Source organism: Glandiceps talaboti, chromosome 7 (assembly GCF_964340395.1).
Source record: "Glandiceps talaboti chromosome 7, keGlaTala1.1, whole genome shotgun sequence".
NCBI lineage: Eukaryota > Metazoa > Hemichordata > Enteropneusta > Spengelidae > Glandiceps > Glandiceps talaboti.
In genome coordinates, this window is record NC_135555.1 from 27,514,285 (window position 1) to 27,535,180 (window position 20,896).

At 37.0% G+C, this 20,896-nt stretch overlaps 1 protein-coding gene across 1 annotated transcript in view; it reads left to right on the forward strand.

The window, feature by feature from the left end:
* LOC144437311 (retinoblastoma-like protein 1) overlaps positions 1-20,896 on the forward strand; it is a 107,662-nt gene that overhangs the window by 13,228 nt on the left and 73,538 nt on the right. Inside the window, exon 4 of the mRNA XM_078126234.1 lies at positions 10,659-10,723. Within this exon, the coding sequence (XP_077982360.1) occupies positions 10,659-10,723 (65 nt within the window). The remainder of the gene's footprint in view (positions 1-10,658; positions 10,724-20,896) is intronic.

Below are 20,896 nucleotides of genomic sequence, written 5' to 3' on the forward strand. Positions count from 1 at the left end.
CAATTTTTGCAGCAGTAGCCACCTTTAAACAACATAATGGCGAGGTAGGTGAATGAACTTTGGCTAGAGCGGTTAAGCTAAAAACTGATCAAAGCAATTGTTTTTTTGAAGAGTACAATCTGCCTTTAACAATTTTAGGCATATTTTTGAAAATGATAGAAACATTCTGAGCTACATGTAACATTACAGCAAAATCTAGCAGTCCAGTTGGGCAGGTCTTTCCAAAAATGTTGAAATTTAAAATGTAACAGCCCTGGACTGCTGGGCCAGTGTTAATTTAGAGCCCTGACAATAATCTAATTGAGATGTTATGAAGGCATGAACAACTTTCTCGGTAGAAGTTTGATCCAGTATGTTGCAAATTCTTCCAAACTTCCAAAGCACTAAGCACTAAGGTGGCAGCTTTGCAAACATTTACAACATGATATGACATGGTAATATTTGCATCCATGGAGACACCAAAATGTTGAACAATGTCAGACAGGTCTTTTGACCATGACCTTGGAAGACGTTCTTTGTTCATTGGACATATGCAGTAAATGAAATTGTCTTATCTTGTTTGTGTCCACACTTCGCTATGTCTTGCTTAAACACTTACAGAGAAGGTGTAATACATTGTATGTACTGCAAGTTCAACCAAGACAGTCTTAATTTTGTACACATGCATGACATCTGATGTTTACAGTATCACTTTCTACTGTAAATCCCAATGGAGTACTGTGAGTTCTAGAAATGTTTACGTGTTGTCTGAATTATTTGGACAAGTTCACAGTGAAGACAAATAGAAGTAATAATTTCTAATCAATGATATGTAAGTATGAGAATTCCTCTAGCACACTGATGACAATCACCCAAGTGTTTCCAAAAGTAAATGTTTCAATAGTAAGTCTTGTGGTTCACAATATTTCAGACAGATACGATGCCTGCATGTAGCTGTATACAAACTTTTAGTGTTTCAAAAGTCTACTTTGTCTGTGAACATTAAGATTGAAATAATTTCAGCTTTCCTAAGGAAAATAATCAAAAACACCAGTTGAAAAAATTGATATCTAAAGTTATAAGTTTCTTACTGGTGCCAATAGTTTGGAGTGAGTAATAAATTGGAGTTTAACTTTCCTTTGGCCATATGTACTACTTGTTTGTTATTGTGATGCACTTTGCGATGTACTTTTCAAGTTACTCATGAATATTAATTATTTTGTTATGTAAATGTATGTTGATTTTTTCTAACAAATCCTGTGTAGAACCCTGTAATATGTGCAGTAGCCTGCAAATTTGTCAAATGTCTGAAACAGAGCTAGAAAATAATCTAAAATAAAACTACATAGTGGAAGAGCTGAACAACAGAACTACTTCTACACATCACAAAAGAACAAGAAAAAATTAAAAAAACAGCAGAGCTATTCTGTTCGCTTGTTGTGTTATGTAGATTTATGCTAATGAGTCGCTGTCCTATCAACAGATCCTGGAAAGAACACCAAGATAATTTTATTCACTAGCAGTACATCAAAATCTGAATCAAAATATCTATAACAGGTCGCAGTTGTAAGCTTACTACACAATGATGGTTCACTCTTACATTGACACCAAAAACTATAGTGTGACAATTTTTCGCATGAACACAAACAACAAATTTACAAAATTTACAAACACTAGAATTACCTGTACTTTGCAGAAAACATAACATAATCTGTCTCTGGCCTAGCATATAATCTAGGAAAGTGAAATGTCATCTGTCTCACTTTTGGTGGGAAATAAAACAAGGCATGTCACTAGTCTCTTGAGGAATGTTGCAGAACATATTGCAGCTTTTATCGCAGTTGACCCCAAAGGTCAAAAAAACAAGTCTATAAATTGTATGAAGACAGCTAGTAAAAGACATCTGAGATAAGGTCTAATGCTTGTCATCTCTCTGATCTGAGAATGCGAACAGGATGCCAGGCATAAGGATGAATTTACCAAGCTTTTCTGATCATTTATCACATAAATACGTGCAAATCTTCACCTGTGTGACGTCAAACAGGGCAGATCAAAAACAGATATCACCCCTGTTCTACCAAACTATTTTTTTCTCTCAAATGTTTGAGTGTTCCTGCTAATCCTACGCTGCGATCAAATTATTGAGACAATAATTATGTGCTTTCGAAATGTTTATACACACATTACGTTACATATATCATTGGGTGACATGAGTCTGATAAGTAGAGGTACTTTTATTTTTATTTGATAAAATCATGGAGATTATTGATGTAGCAGCCGGCAAGCTTACTTCCAATTTTCCGTCAAGCTGAGACCTCCGAACTTACACATCCCGAGCAAAGATGATTAAAATGGCAGAACACAGTCGCATTCAGACAAATTTTACTTATGTTTTTGCCTTCCGTAAGGAAGGTTATAATATACCGATGAAGTCTGTGTGTCTGTGCATGTGTGTGTGTGTGTGTGTGTGTGTGTGTCTGTCTGTCTGTCTGTCTGTCTGTATCACGATTTCCGAAAAACCTGCTGCATCAATTTGAATGAAATTTCATAGACATGTTCCGCAGGGTAATGGCCAGAACTGATTAGGTTTTGGTAATAATCCGATGAATATTAATGACCAATTTGAGTAATTAATCGATCAAACAAGTATAAAGTTGGGATCAGATTCAGATTCAGGTAGCGTTATCTTATGAACGTTATATTGAGCGTCAGATGGCCTCAGATCCGAATCTGAATCTGACGCCAACTTTATACTCGTGCTCTACACTACTGAGAAAGACTCTGTTTTTTCAGGGGTTTCATGCCAACCTTATTTTGTGTTTCCCTTGGATCTGCTCTCTGCATTGGCTGGACAAACACGAGAAAAAAGAGGACCGAGGCAGGGTATTTAAGTGAATCAAACTCACCACATTGTTTTTCTTGGCCTTAACCCTATCACCACCAGTACCTCATATATGGGGACACGCTAAGGCGGCCACCAGTACCCCATATATGGGGACAGCAAAGTTCATTCGCCTATCTCGCCGTTATGCCGTTTAACGGCAGCTATTGCTGCAAAACTTGCTGCCATAAGTAGTTCCACACATGCGTATTAGCTATGTTTTGCTTGCCTGCCATTTTGAACACATGGAAGTGAACGGTTTAGAAATAGGACCGAAATGACGAGCGATAGTAATTTTTGTGTGTGTTTTTCGCTGACAAAATCGAATTTCAACATGGCAGAAGTAACCAATGGCTCTCCTACGATGTCAATTTGTCAACCGTCCAAAGAAATTTCCACTGAATTTCACCAGAAATACATCGTTGAATACATGTAGTTGGTCGTGGGAACGGTACAAGCATCAGAAGTACCGCTAAGTTCGTGTTATCTCCCAACGGGGAATTTACGGTTGAAAGTCAGCAAAATGCGTAACTTGTTGACCCGTAGTCTGCGCCAATACTATCGTCTTGGGGCCAATTTTCATCGATGTAAAGAATTAATTTGTTCATATTTCTTTGTGGTAATGTTCAATAATGAATAATACTCACACAAGTTCAATTTATACTGGTCAATGGTGGGTAGATTACGCACGATCTGACGATTTTCCGATCAGATTTTTAGTGTGTGTTTTTTTAGCGAAAATTCAAATTTCAACATGGCCATAGCCAAAATCGTCTCCCCTAACATCGTACACAATGTAAATAACGGTTCTGTTCATGAAAAATTAATTTTGACTTGGATGGCATTTTTGACTACAAGTAGGTGGCTGTATGAACTCAGTGTACTCTATGTAACCATCATGTTACAGCGACGTACGTTCAAAATGCTAGCTGCATATTTCCGTTGATCTGTGTGCATGTCGGCAAATACCACCACCTTGCCCATCCAATTTTGGCGCCGATACTACCGACTTATGGGCATTTTTTACCGATTTAGAGAATAAATTTTTTGCTGTCTTGTCAAATACTGAATTATATTTACAGAAGCTCACTTGTCAGATTGTCTTGAGGCGATGGCTTTAGATATTTTAGTACACTTTCAATGCCAGTGGGGATGGACTGTAGTGTCATAAATGGATTATTGAGCCGTTAATTATTTTTATTCAAATTTAATACGACTGAAAATAACATTTTCTGCCAAATTTTCACCAATTTTGACCATTGAACCAGTGTACAGAAGTTTTGTAGGAACATAAATGTTGGTATTTTGAATTTTGTTTGTGACACAAATATTTTGTTTATTTGTGATGTCAATAAATAAACAACCTATGATTGTTTTATTAATATTTTATTATTTTAATCCATATTTCGGTTGTGTGTGTGATAGTTGACTTTATGAATTTGCACCTATGATGTAGAAAATTTATTTTCCATTGAAATGATACCTTATTTTTCAAAACTACACAACTCTAAGTATTTTTATATCAATTTGATTGCATACCACTCATGCTCACCTAATGTTAGTGAGGGGGCTGGTGGAGCACAAGCAATCCCATGAGGCCAATGGTGGTGAAAGAGTTAAAATAGGTTTACAATGAGCACGGAGTTCACAAACAGGTGAAATATTAATCATCATTTCAATTTTGTCAAATATGGACTTATCATTTTCAAATTTCACACACTGATGCTCAGATGAATAAAGAGAAATTGTGTCTTTTTAGATTTTCGATTAGAAGTTTAGGAAGTATTATATTGACCTCAAACCATCTCCTTTTTACCGTGTTCTTTTCCGATTTATCTCGATAACAAACTACCGCTGTTTGTTGCAAGGCTTGTACATAATCATTTATCTAGCTCTGTATCTCAGGATATAAATACACTCTCACATATTTATCAAGTGTAGTAATCTATAATTGATACCCAAATGTGTATGGTCAAAATATGGAAAATAGACCAAGCCTCGCCTATAGCCTACGAAGAAAATTTCGCGACAATGTATCAATAATGGTGACATATACATTGACCTCTATATAATTAGTGTACAGTGAGGGCGCGCCACTCAACAAAATCTTGACAGAAGGAAGTTCAACACGCACATGCCATAGCCGAGTGAAGTCGAGGATGGCAAGCTTTCCTGTGTTGAGAATAGGAGGCATGGAGGGCATTTGAACAACATTTCTGACAACTAACTTTCAGTGGGACTTGACGAATCACAGATATAGAGCTAAATTTCTTGCATAAATCATGAAATTGCAAGACTATGCCCTTACGGAAGGCATTCAGTTTAAATCTGGTGTCATTTTGTAGTATCTATACGACTGCCGGCTGCATCATGTTTATGTGAACCCGAAAGTATAAAACACGAATTGACCTTTACATTTAATTAATTAGTAATGAAATTTTACTTTAACTACTTTTACTGTGCGAATTTATTTATTTTTATGTTGGAAATACATTCTAATATGCCCTAAGGTTGACACTCCAGAGACTTGCCTTATGGCATGGTAATGTCTTTGTCTTTAAAAATGCTATAGTCAGATCAATATGTACTAAAAATGTTATATAAAATTTAATAACTGTTCATATATTTTTCTCTACTTAGAGTATGGAAACTACTCTCACAGTCTGTGATAAACTAGAAAGTCTATTGTCAGGAAAGACAACATTAGTAGAGAAAGGATGTGATGTTCCACAAATTAGCTTCTTCTTAGTCTTCACAGTGGGCTTCAGACCACAGGTACAAATATTCAGCAGGTGTAGCCTAGCGTCCTTAGGTTATTTGAGCCAAACATGAACTTACCATCCAAAGTTAGCAATCTAGTCAGGAAAGTTAGGAAGATGATAGATAGAGCAAAACAGGAAGAGAATGAAACAGATAGTATACAAGCTAATATTCCAATTACAACTTTCATACCAAAATTGTCATCTACTTTCCAAGACAAACACATCACACCAGAGATATTGAAAACTTGTAGCTTTCCTCAGAATGAAGATGGTACAATGAACCTAGAATTAAGGAGTTTCCTGGTGAGTCAACACCTTCCATGGAGTCATGCTATGAAGTGGCTAGGTGTACTTATATTAAGGAACCAGTGACATGGAGTCTGCTATGAAGTGGTTAGGTGTACTTATGTTAGGAACCAGTGACATGGTGTTATGCTATGAAGTGTCTAGGTGTACTTACTTTAGGAACCAGTGACATGGTGTTATGCTATGAAGTGGTTAGGTGTACTTATGTTAGGAACCAGTGACATGGTGTTATGCTATGAAGTGGTTAGGTGTACTTATGTTAGGAACCAGTGACATGGTGTTATGCTATGAAGTGGTTAGGTGTACTTACGTAAGGAACCAGTGACATGGTGTTATGCTATGAAGTGGTTAGGTGTACTTATGTTAGGAACCAGTGACCTTAGTGTGACAGCAGTTAGTCAGCAATGGACACGTCTACATGATAGGTATTTGAAAATTAAACAAAGTGGTAATGATGTAGAGAGCTTTCTAAGTTAACCCTATAAGGCACCAGCTAGAACACTTCAAGATAGAGTTAGTGGTGTTGAGAATGAGGGAATTTCTAATCAAGAAGGATTATGGTACAAGTAACAGATTTGGAAAATTAAATTAGAAGATTTACTTGTAGTCTAGCTGACAGTTATGAAGAAGTAAGTAATCTGACTATGGAAAAATTAGCAGCTCTAGAGAAATACTAAAAGATGGAGAAACTGTCAGAAAAGTACAAACATAAGATAAAACTCATTGCTCAGTTGAAAGAGAAAATAGCATCTTTATCATCTAGAAATGTAAACAAAAGAATAAAACAATGTGATGATAAAATATCAGAGATGAACAAACAACTCAGAGACAAAAATTAAATGTTAGATAAAGTAACAGAAGAAACACGGAAACTCAACAAACAACTGGATCAGATATTGAAAGAAAAGAAAAATCTCCAAAAAAAATAAAAGATTCTGGAAGTGAAAGGCTATGACGATTGAGAGAAGTAATCAAATGAAATTAGGACATGCTAGAGAACAAATATCTGAATTAGAAAATGAAAATCAAGAACTCAAGGAACAAATAAATGACATGCTTGACAATGAAATGAACCAGATGTAAAAACATTCAAAGATGGAAAATATACAGACAGTATATGTTAGATGTAGTACGATGATCTACTGGCTCATAATGTATCTATTGGAAGCTGTTCTGTTATAGTTAAAAAAAACTCCTAAATGTTGATCAGCGTTCATGTTAAGGTGTTATTCCGCGTCTGGGACGCAATGCATTTGAATGGGACCCACTTCAATTTTCACCAGTGGGTCCCTGGGACCTGTCATTATCTATGCTCAATGATGGTGACAATGTATTTCGTTCAATGAGAAAGTCTTTATAAAGAGTCCAGTCAAACAGGGAAAAGAAGAAGACCAATCTAACACCAGATGTGTGAAAGTGTAATTTATGAGTAAAGAATGTGTGAACTGATCATACATGACATTGACGCCCGACGTGACATCGATAATGACATCAGTATCTTTCACTCATGCCGACACACATACGTAGTGATAATGCATGCTGGGGTTTTCCATCGTCGGTGATGTCATCAAACATAGTGGCAAGCATGGGAAATATGTTGCGTACATTTTGACACTTTTGGAACATTTTCACGCGATGATCTCCACTTTTATTCATCCCCAAAAGACTTTGATTCGTCCGACAATGGAGTTTGTAGCTTTCAAAGGCAGACAGAACTTCTATCTGCATCACATCGATAGCAACCATGAATCATTTCTTTACTCCAATACCTAGCACGAGTTTCTCCAAAACGTCTCTCACCCATGCAATCGGTAATTTTTCTTTTACATGCATGGTCAACACAAATCAACTTTAGTAGTGCATTTTTATGAATATCTATATGTTTTGTAAGACAGATGTGAAGTTCCCGATGATGCACAAGGTTTTTTTACAGTAGTGAGAATGTAAACAAATATGGCCGCCTCCATGATCACATAGTGAAACGTCGATCGGAACTTCAATGTGTGAAGTACTTCTTACCTCCAGTTGATAACTAAATCCTTGTCGCAAACCACAGCCTCTTTTATGACAACGTCCATTACGTGCCCTACCAGTTCACGGAAGAAATAACAACTCTGGTTTGCAAGAATGAACTAAATATGTAACACAGTATGTATTGGAATGTGTATTGGAAAGTATGTAATTTTAGTGTGCATCATTGTATTGATGAATACATGTAACAACACATGCATTCAAAATAAAAGGTATTTAATAACATAGTGTACATGACAATGTGTATGTGTGGATTTATTATGAATGAATGTTTATGAAGACATCTGTGTGGATATGAGTGATAATAAACGATAGTAAAATAGGACCCCATTTTTTTTTAAAGGGACCCCATATTTTCAGCAGAGATGGGTCCCTGGAACTCGCTGGTTTCAAAGTCTAGTGCAATCCCTGGTTGATGTTGAGAGACTACATGTACCTAACAAATCATCGACATTGATGATGCAAGTCGAAGCTTTAGTGATTGCACAGGTCCAGGCAGTTTCCAAAATCCTAGAACAACCACCAATAAACACTCTCCATTCAGATGGTACTAGAAAGAGGTTTATTGATTATGCTGGGATCCAGGTCACACTCCCTGATAAAACATCACTCTTTTTTAAGATTTCAAGAACTCTTGAGAGGGAATACTAATGACTAATATATCAGCCACCATGCATCCCTTCCATGAGCTCGGTAAGACAATCTCTGAAAATGATATTGAACATCAAGAAACTTTGAAAGGCTCGTGTTGTTCACCAACACTACGTAGATGACACTAAATAAAATGTCACTAAAATGAACAAAATGGCACATTCTAATTCCTTAATTATTGAATTCTAATCAAAACAAAAATGGACTAACATTTTCGTACCCAGCGAACCATGGTCGAACTTACATGTACAGAGATCTCGGGTGAGAAGGCTTCACTTGAAGACAACACATGATGCAATGTAAACACGTGGCGTCAATGTGGGCGAGTCCACTGTTCATGGATAATTGGGCCGTGACAAAGTCTTGGAACGGCCTGTTTTTACGTGTACACTAAATTTACTCCAAAATCTATGGTTTTTAAAGTTGCTTTGTCTATGATTTGCTTCCTTAATAAAAAAGACGGAAATAAGATTTTCCATTGCTACGTCAGTATTGAAGTTGAACGCTAAGTTCCCCCTCCATCCCTTCCTGTTTAATAGTTCAGACGTTGCATGTGTCATCACAGTACAATTTTTGACCTTTCAAAATCTTAGTGAGTCGTCGTAGCAGAATGTTTTGTCGGTACCTGTCCCTCTTGAAAACTATGTAGTTCCGATTCGTTTTATTTCATTTTCTTTTGATTGAGTTCATTACTACCCACACAGTGACACGAAGCGGTTTCATCTTCTTTCAAAAAAGACCTGTGCTAACTGAAGGCCTACCCTGGTGCCATGCCATATTGTCTCTGACTATTTTGGTTTTTGTAAATAAAATCTGAACATACTTAAGAGAACTATATATGATATAACTAAATTTGCCAAGCAACAAGACTATGCCCATAACAACAACCAAATAATCAGGTATATTGCAAAGATAACAACAGGAATCGAAAGACAAATGAATAAACATTCAAAAATGTATGCAAATGTACCTAGCTTCAAGACCACACCCATAGCAACAGCCAGTGATCACATATATTGCGAAGATAACAACAGGGATTAATAGACAATTAAATAAACATTCAAAAAATGCATATTGATTTGCCTAGCAACAAGACCACGCCCATAGAATAATCAGGTACATTGCAAAGATAACAGGAATACAAAGACAAACAAATAAACATTCAAAAAAATGTATGCAAATTTGCCTAGCAACAAGATCACGTCCATAGCAACAGCCAAATAATCACATATTTTGCAAAGATAACAGGAATTGAAAGACAAATGAATAAACATTCAAAAAATGTATTCAAATGTGCCTAGCAACAAGACCACGCCCATAACAACAGCCAAATGATCGCATATATTGCGAAGATAATGATGATTAATAGACAATGAATAAACATTTAAAAATGTATGCAAATATGCCTAGCAACAAGACCACACCCATAGCAACATCCAAATGATCACGTATATTGCAAAAATAATATCAGGAATTCATACACAAGTAAACAAAAACATTAAAAAATATATGCAAATATATCTAACAACATGACCATGCCCATAGCAACAGCCAAATGATCGCGTATATCGCAAAGATAGCAACATGGTTGGATAGGCGACTGGATAGTCATTTAGCAAATGAACACGTATTGTTAGCTTGGACTAGCATATGGATAAACATTTTTAAAAACTGTACAGTTGTGCTACAACGCCATTGGCGGTATTTTTGGCTAGAAAATGATGCCTTGAAACTCTTCAGGATTTTTGTTTCCATCTTATATACATGCATGTATGTATGTAATCTGATTAGACAGTGATAGTTTTACTCCTTGCTTGAAATTTGTCAAAAACTAATGGACAATCTAGAATTTTCATTAAATTTTGGTTTTGCAGGAAGTGATGAAGAGTGACTTTGTCTGGGTAAAAAAATGGATAATGACTATAAGAGAAATTTAATTGGTGTCATTTATTATCACTTATGTGAAGATTCTAAGAGTCATGACTACCATATGATTGTTGGTCAAGTAGGTAATTGTATTAATATGCTTTTTTGTCTCTCTGTAACAGGCGCCTGCCATGCAACTCATCTGATGTGTTTGTTTTCTGTTGGACGCTATTTGTCCAGGTGAAAGGTATGTTACACCCATATTTGTTCACTTTTAGAATAAATCAATAAATGAATGTGAAAAAAAAGGCAGCAAACAGTATTAGATGATCAAAACAGATTTACTTTGGAATAGAATAAAAAACATTATGCCATATGGATTTTAACGCTATACAAATTCTTTTGATCGAAATTCTTTTTTTGATGAAACAAATTTCTACCTTGGTCACTCAATCAATGGTATATTGTTTTGTCCTTATAAGGATCACTCAATGTGATATTGTAATGTTTTTTTATCCTTATAAGGATCACTCAATGTGATATTGTAATGTTTTTTTATCCTTATAAGGATCACTCAATGTGATATTGTAATGTTTTGTCCTTATAAGGATCACTCAATGTGATATTGTAATGTTTTGTCCTTATAAGGATCACTCAATGTGATATTGTAATGTTTTGTCCTTATAAGGATCACTCTATGTGATATTGTAATGTTTTGTCCTTATAAGGATCACTCAATGTGATATTGTAATGTTTTGTCCTTATAAGGATCACTCAATGTGACATTGTAATGTTTTGTCCTTATAAGGATCACTCAATGTGATATTGTAATGTTTTTTTCCTTATAAGGATCACTCCATGTGATATTGTAATGTTTTGTCCTTATAAGGATCACTCAATGTGATATTGTAATGTTTTATGAGTATAATTTTGTGTTTAGTGCTATCCTAGGGAGTATAATTTGTTTATAATGTTACCCCAGGGAGTATAATTTGTTTTTGGTGCTAGTCTAGGGAGTATAATTTGTTTTTGGTGCAACCTTAGAAAGTGTTATTTGTTTTTGGTGCTTGTCTAGGGAGTACAATTTGTTTTTGGTGCAACCTTAGAAAGTGTTATTTGTTTTTGATGCTAGTCAAGGGAGTATAATTTGTTTTTGGTGCTACCTTAGACAGGGCTTGAAATTCATTTTTTTCTTGGTACCCCAAGTACCATCATTTAAATTTGGTAGCCTGAGAGCAGTGACTGGTAGCCCATGTGCATATATTCCTAAATTAATGGTGTTATATGTAATGATATGATGTATTGAATTCGATGATTGATTGAATAAATTGAGAGGTCACGTTAACACGTTATTTATGCATATTTGACGCCATATTTGACATTGGGGATGCAATTTTTTGGATGTATGTGTCTCTGGGGACGTGTCATAAAGAGGGGACATATGAGGCTTACTGTTAGCAAACAATGTATGGTTATCATTGCATTGAAGTTGGCAAGTAAGACATGCAGTTCTTACTTGTTAATATTAGCTAAATCTCTTGGTGCAGTGAGACCTACAAAATTTGCATATGATACAACATATGGAAAACATAAACAGTTTCATGTGCCCCATGGCCATTTCCTGATGTGGAGACTACGTCTTGGGTAGTTTAGAAACTATGTGCTGTTATCAATATCATTATCCACGTGATTGGTTACTTATTAACAGACGTGGTTAGAATTTTGAATGGGTTTCCCAGGGGTTTCCATCGATAGCACGGCTGGCGCCATTAGACAGGGTTTGCATCAATATAACAACCATTAAGGCAAAGCCCCTTCCATTCATGGGTTAAGTGATGATCAAATTTTGGTTACCATAGCAACATATGACCATAAAATGACCCCCATTTTTTAACTCGGCATAACAAATTACCCCAGGTAGGGTGGTTAATTTTCAAATAAACGCAATTATTATTGAAATTATGATTATTATATAATATTTATATAGTTATCTCCTATTCGAAGAGAAATGTCATTAACATATTAAAATTCATACACCAGTTAATTGACTGTTTCTGGCCATTTTGCACATAATGATCGCAAGAGGGTGCTTCAGACTTAGCAAAGTGAGGAATAAAACTTTGTCATTAGCACTAATCCAATGGCAATTGATGAAGCTAGCTATGTATGTGTTCTTGACAGGGCATTATATTACAGTAGTGGTTGATTTTATATGTTCTGATTACTGGTACAATGAGAAGAATGGGGAAATTAGTGGTAACTTCGTGTCTCTTGTCTTCACTGTACAAAATGTAACTACATTTGTATTCTGGCCACCACTTTTAGGCCAAAAAACAGTACTTGTACTTTATAGTGACCAAACCATGAAATCGTTTATATCTTTGAAAGATGAAATATGTCATTAGTCTGGGATGGGGACTTATGGATTGGGTTCCGCCTGTCCGTCCGTCCGTCCGTCCGCAGCCGTTTCTTGGAGATGCCTGGACCGATTTTTTTCAAACTTGGTACAGGAGCAACATACAATGGCATACATATGCACATCAATTTGTTTCATGATATGATCCAATATGGCCGCCTGCCAGCCATTTTGTTTGCAAATTTTCCCTCTCTAAAGCCATAACTCAGACATGCTTGAACAGATCTCATTCAAAGTTGGTATTAAGACAGTGTTCTATGACATACATGTGCATATCCATTTTCATCGTGATACGATCCAATATGGCTGCCTGGCAGCCATTTTGTTTGCGAATTTTCCATGTTCAAAGCCATAACTCAGACATGCTTGAACAGATCTCATTCAAAGTTGGTATTAGGACAGTGTTCTATGACATACATGTGCATATCCATTTTCGTCTTGATACGATCCAATATGGCTGCCTATATTGTCGTGCAATTTGGAGTGACAGTGAACCAGAATGAAGACAACTCGCGTAAGGAAGGCATGCCTAGGCATGCGGTTGAAGTCATGCAAGAGCAGTCTCACTGCCGAATGTGAATAGACCAAACTTTGTTTATTGGCCGACAGTTTACATGTAAAGTTAAACGACATGAATGTGTCTTGCTATTTCCAAAATGCAAATATTTGGCAAGTAAAAATAATTAAAATAATTACAGCTTTAATTTGGCTTCAGACTTTGCATTATGTTTTTCGTATCTTTCCCCATTTTACATGTAATTTTAAATCCGAAAAGGTTCTCTCTGGTCATGTCAGTGGTTAGCCCTGCTTACATACGACAGGCGGTGCATGAGTCTATATTGCTTACTTGACTCTCAACAAATAGTAGGGACAATTGTCAGAATCGAGTCCCAGATTACTCTGTATGCAAGCACGACTAGTTAGTGATCATACCGGGACTGCTTTGAGTACGAGCGAGGCCGCGAGCTGAGGCATGTTGAGGTATTTTGTTGAGAATTATAAATATTGCGAAATGTCAAGTACAAGGTTTAAATACAATGGAATGATGAAAAAAAATTGGCCGAGTCTTCTGACAGGTGCCGGTCACAAGAAAATTAAAATATCAGACGATGTATATATTAATCGCCATATTAGTTTCTGTACGACGACAATCCCAAGTACCCAGATGCACGAGGGACTAACCTGGAAGCAAGTCGTTGTCAGCCATACGTTGTAGTTACAGTGGTAACATCGTCCGAGAAATCGCTGCGTTCAGAGTGTCATCATTCACAGAATTGTTGTTTTCGAATGAAAACCCGTCTTGAATTGTATAACTCTAACAAATGAAGACATGTCAAGTTATATTTTGAAAGTTGTATCGCTAGTTTGAGACAATTTTCTCACATACTATCGAGGCATACTTGGACTTGGACCTTACTCCAGTTCAGCGGGAAGTTTAGCCAGTCCGATAATTCTTTCTGGTTTAGTTTACAACACTTTTGATCACGCAGATTTTTTTGTTGTGATGAAAAGAAATAAAAAAAATAATCACTTCAACCATTTCGTTGCGTTTTCTTTGTGAAAGGTAATCGAACATGAACGAGTGTTACCACTGTAACGTATGGCTGAGAATGACTGAGAATGACTCTCTTCCTGGTTAGTCCCTCGTGCATACATGTGCATATCCATTTTCATCGTGATACGATCCAATATGCCTGCCTGGCAGCCATTTTGATTGCGAATTTTCCATGTCCAAAGCCATAACTCAGACATGCTTGAACAGATCTCATTAAAGTTGGTATTAGGACAGTGTTCTATGACATACATGTGCATATCCATTTTCTTTGTGATACGATCCCCCATACCCGACCCATCCTTTATTGTTGTAGGCATGTTCCATGACACAACATATCTAAGTTTGTTTGATTTAGGTTCACAAGTGTTGTTGCGTGATCAGAGTAGTGATAATTCCTTAAAACCCAATCATAGCGGGGACTATGTCATTCTCAATGACTTGTTTTCTTTTTCTTGTGTGCATTTCCCAGTCATTTTTTTCTGAGATTTTGTGCAATTTTTCATAACAGTAGATTTTTGTTATAAAATGGTGACTATAGTATAAAAGTACAATACATTACCAAATTTCTGTGTAAAATGTGTTTTATAGTGAGACATCATATGAAACCACTAACTACTTTATTACATCGCTAAAACAAAACTGCATAGTGAAGAGCTGAAGAACTGAACCACTTCTACATGTTACCAACATAAAAAATAACATTAAAAAAAACAAAACAGCGGAGCTATTCTGACCGATAGGTCTTTTGTCTTTATTTCATACACCAAACAAAGAAATGATCTTCCCCTCTGAAGTGAATATTAAATTTTGGCTTACAATTGATAATGTTTACCAAAAACATTTGAGGAAAGGAAGAATGTCGGGGAGTTAAAGATGTCTGTCTCAACTTGAAGTCCAGATGCCAGCCAGTATTACATAGAGTACAGCTTAAATAGGTCCTACTCTTAACAACACAATAGGAAGTATTGATTTGATGATCACAAATCATTGCCTTCTGAAGGGCCTTGAAGGAATTCTCTTAGTGAACAGGTGAAACACAAAAGATTGCAAAGTATATTCAGCGTCACTTTTGACTTTGTCTGTTGTAAGCCTGACTCTCATTGGTTGGTTGACTTGATATCCTGGCCAGGCTTAACACTTTCATTGGGTTAGGGTAGATAATATTTATACATGTATTCCTTTGTGTTGTTCAGAAGTACAGCCCTACAAACAAATTTTGTTTTATATGCATGATCAATATCTTTGATTTTGTATGAGTATTCTGTACAAACATTTCAGAAAGTATGTCACTATAAAGGGGCATGATGAAAAACACCAAAAGGTCACATGACCAAAAAATGCAGAATTTGTATATTTCAATGAATTTATTTTTTTATTTTTTTTAGCACAACTGAACTGATAAGGTTTAGTAGTGCTAGAGGCATGACAAAGTCTGACTTTCCATGTGTGTCTGTATGTGTGTGTGTGTGTGTGTGTGTGTGTGTCAAAAACCGCAAAACCGACTTCCATGATATTTAGTCCTACGTCCGGCGGGGACTTATGGATTGGGTTCCGTCCGTCCGTCCGTCCAGAGCCGTTTCTTGGAGATGCCTGGAGCGATTTTTTTCAAATTTGGTACCCTTGGTACTATGGCATACACTCCCTAGGTATTCTTTTCATCCAGGTCACCACTCCCTAGGTATTCTTTTCATCCAGGTCACCACTCCCTAAGTATTCTTTTCATCAAGGTCACCACTCCCTAGGTATTCTTTTCATCCAGGTCACCACTCCCTAGGTATTCTTTTCATCCAGGTCACCACTCCCTAAGTATACTTTTCATCCAGGTCACCACTCCCTAGGTATTCTTTTCATCCAGGTCACCACTCCCTAGGTATTCTTTTCATCCAGGTCACCACTCCCTAAGTATTCTTTTCATCCAGGTCACCACTCCCTAAGTATTCTTTTCATCCAGGTCACCACTCCCTAAGTATTCTTTTCATCCAGGTCACCACTCCCTAAGTATTCTTTTCATCCAGGTCACTCCTCCCTAGGTATTCTTTTCATCCAGGTCACCACTCCCTAAGTATTCTTTTCATCCAGGTCACTCCTCCCTAGGTATTCTTTTCATCCAGGTCACTCCTCCCTAGGTATTCTTTTCATCCAGGTCACCACTCCCTAAGTATTCTTTTCATCCAGGTCACCACTCCCTAGGTATTCTTTTCATCCAGGTCACCACTCCCTAAGTATTCTTTTAGTCCAGGTCACCACTCCCTAAGTATTCTTTTCATCCAGGTCACTCCTCCCTAAGTATTCTTTTCATCCAGGTCACCACTCCCTAAGTATTCTTTTCATCCAGGACCTATTTTTCACATTTATGCTAATGACTATTGACAGTTTTGTACTTTAATTGTGAAACAGTTTGTGGTGGGATGTCTAAGTAGTTATAACAGTCAGGCATACTCTTCACTATTCATTCAAAGTGTCTGTTGGACATGTCTAGACTTGTCACAACCCTGAGGTGAACACCTTGCCATGATTGGTTGTCTGTCCTGAAAGGTAAAAAGTAGTGTGTACATTTGTTGTATCCTTATGTTTTAGAAAATAGTTTGGGGAGGGGCTTCTGTCCAACATCATAGAGTACTAGTACCGTACTCATGCGGGTTAGCGCCCTGGGCTGATTGGTTAAGGTGATTGTGTGGGCAGGGACGTCAGGTGAATTTATCAATAAAACTTTGTAAATCCACTCCTACATTTTTATTCAGACACACTCGAGTCGGAACTAGCAAAGGGCATTCCGTAAATAAGCAGTAAACACAGCCACAAACTTTGACTAACTAAGACTAATTGACATTTTGCTGGGGAGTCCGATGCGCCCTCTACGACAACTTCCTGAGTAACACACACACGGGAAGTGCAAGGGTCTGCCGTATCGATACTTTAGTATTTTAAATGCCTGACTAAAATATTATGAGTGTCGGCATTTTTGTCAATTGCTGTAAATTTAAAGAAGAAAATTTTTTTTCATCTTGAGTTTGTGCTTCTGACAGAATCAGGTGACCGCAGAAGTATCGCCCACACTGCGAGTTTAGCATATTTCTGAAGTATGGCTTTGATGAATTATGTACACATGATCTCAAGTCAAATGATTTTTCCTACAATTTTCTTTCCACTTTTAATTTTCAAAATGTCGGTGAAGGCTGTTTTATGATTGATTAAACTTGATCTATTTCCAAAACCCATGGTGTCATCTCTGAAAGCAGTCAATCTAAACTAATGAGTAATGTATTACTATTACCTCGTCATATTCGTTTCTAGACTAAGCTAAGGCAAATATAACATCACCATGTGCGAGTACGAGTTCACATCTACACAACCACAAGCGATGTATTTCAAAACAAATGCATACGGTACGGTGAATACTGATCGAGCCAAGTTTGGTCTCCGTAGCAGTAAATATAATCCTAGTATGTCTGTACAATGTTGTTAGTCGATGTCATGTCTGGTAGTGCCAAAAAATATTGAACATTTTATGAACGGCTTAGATTTTAAGAGTCGCTTTCCTGAATAAAACAGCCATTTTCAGATTGCATGCCGACATGGGCGACATCAAGTAATCAAAGACACAACAACAAACTAATTGAAAGCAATTGTGTTTATTTATAGCAATCTGTTGAAGGTAATCATGATTTTCTCAGGGAATGATCCATAACACACGTCAAATAAACTGAGGACCTAATTGAAACATTGAAACATTTTAATTTTGCTCACATTGTACATTTAAGTCCTCATGGACAATCGGACAGTCAATTTCAGTAACGACGATTTGCATCATAGACCCGTGGAGGGTCTACATTTGTATGTTTGCATTTACCTTTCACATGTGTGAGCTTACACTGTAGGCAAAATGACTCTGTCTTCTTGGACAAATGGAATGCGTATGGCTGTCTGCAGACACAAATTTTTGTACGTAATTGTTTTTGAAAATGTGTAAAATACACAAGATTTGTTGTAGTCCGGTGCGTAGTTTCAGAGGGAGTAATTCGGAACTCTAGTCTGACAATTGTCCTCCAAGGTCATGTTCATAATCTACACCCCACACGTACAAGTTATGTCTGCAAGCATGACTAGATACGATCACACAGAAACACTGTCAGCCAAGGCCTCGTAACAAAGTTTGGAATGTCTTTTACTTATTTTCGCTTTCGGCACCGTCAAATATGGTAGTGGTGTATGCCAAATATGGTAGTGAGTCTTCAAGAGTTGTCCAACGGCAGCAAATAGTTTACATAACACGCGTTACGTGAGCGACCGTCTAGAGCCGTATCTTTGAGATGCCTGGTCCGATTTTTTTCAAACTTGGTACAGGGACAACATACAATGGCATGCATATGTATGTCAATTTGTTTTATTTGTTAACAGATCTCATTCAAAGTTAGTATTAGGACAGTGTTCTATGACATACATGTGCATATCCATTTTCGTTGTGATACAATCCGATATGCCTGCCTGGCAGCGATTTTGTTGGCACAGTATTCATGTCCAAAGCCATAACTCAGACATGCATGAACAGGTCCCCCACCCCCACCCCCGTACCTTACCCATCCTTTATTGTTGAATGGTTTATTCCATCACGTCATCTTGAAGAGTAGGCATGTCCCATGTCCAACGAGTAGACACAACATGAGTAGGCATGTTCCATGTCCAACGAGCAGATACAACATATCTAAGTTTGTTAGTCCCCGCGGAAGAAGTCCGGAACGGGGACTTATGGATTGGGTTCCTACTGTCCGTGCGTCCGTGCGTCCGCGTGTCCGTCCGTCCGTCTGTCCGTCCGCCCGCAGCCGTTTCTTGGAGATACCTGGACCAATTTTTTTCAAACATGGTACAGGGGCAACATGCTATGGCATACATATGCACGTCAATTTGTTTTATGATACGATCCAATATTGCCGCCTAGCAGCCATTTTGTTTGCGAATTTTCCCTGTCTAAAGCCATAACTCAGACATGCTTGAACAGATCTCATTCAAAGTTGGTATTAGGACAGTGTTCTATGACATACATGTGCATATCCATTTTCGTCGTGATACGATCCAATATGGCTGCCTGGCAGCCATTTTGTTTGTGAATTTTCCATGTCCAAAGCCATAACTCAGACTCCATTTTCATCGTGATATGATCACCCATACCCAACCAATCCTTTATTGTTGGAGGCATATTCCATGTCCAACAAGCACACACAACATATCTAAGTCTGTTTGTTTTAGGTTCACAAATGTTGTTGCATGATCAGAGTAGTGATATCAAGAAAATGACAACATAAACTGTCAGTTCCTTAAAACCCAATCATAGCGGGGACTATGTCATTTTCAATGACTTGTTATTTACTGATGTCTATTACAACCATCAGCAATGTATTTTTTCACAACGTTGTTGAGTTTTATTCACCTGTTGACTATGCTCGTCATGTAGCCTAAGTGCTAACAATGTCCCTCTATGACTTCACATGGTCTAGGTAAGACTGGAAATATCCGAAAACTCTCGAAGTAAATCCGAAGGGGACTGACTGAAAAAGAGTCATTTTAAGGTGTTTGCAGACGCTTTTTTAAAGTTTTAAAATCAGAATACGTTTCACAAACATGTTGTCTTGACTTGCAAACTAGCAATAATGAATGTGAGCATTTTGAATCACCTTTAAACCAGTGAAAGTCATATTAAGAAAATTATACTATATGTGACCACCAAACGTCATGTTCAATTCAACTCCTTGAAGTCTTAGATTAAACTACCAAACGTCAAAATGTCCTTTAACAAAAACATTAGTATTCCTGAAAAGCTCCAAATTATTCTGTTATTGATCAGTAGAGACTATTGTGAGAGTTTCACTAAGTAGACACAAGCATAGCCAATTACATCTAAAGTTAGTTGGTTTTGTACAAGGCACACGCTTGAGTATTGATTGTGGCTTTGTACCAACATATAATTACTGAAAGTAGAAATGCTGTTGAATCTTTAAAAATTAATTAGGATCCTTCCATAGCTACGAGTAAAGGAGACTCAAGATCTGGATACATGTAAGTTTTGTTTCACTCTTGTTGTTACATTTTGTGAATTCCAAGAGATGTTACCAAGCAAAGTTTTCTCATAGTAATTTATTGGAAAAAAAAGACAATTTAAAAGATTGATCTGTTTTGGCTGATGCTAAAGTTGGATAATGACCAATTGTTGTGCTTTATGATTGTATACATTGAATTGATAACAAAGCAAATAGCAGTTTTACAATGGTATTAATTACTTATTATTCAGTCCACTCCAGAGTTGTTGTTTACTAGGTGTTTTACTTCATAGTTATAGGTTATATCCACTCCAGAGTTGTTGTTTGCTAGGTGTTTTACTTCATAGTTATAGGTTATATCCACTCCAGAGTTGTTGTTTGCTAGGTGTTTTACTTTATAGTTATAGGTTATATCCA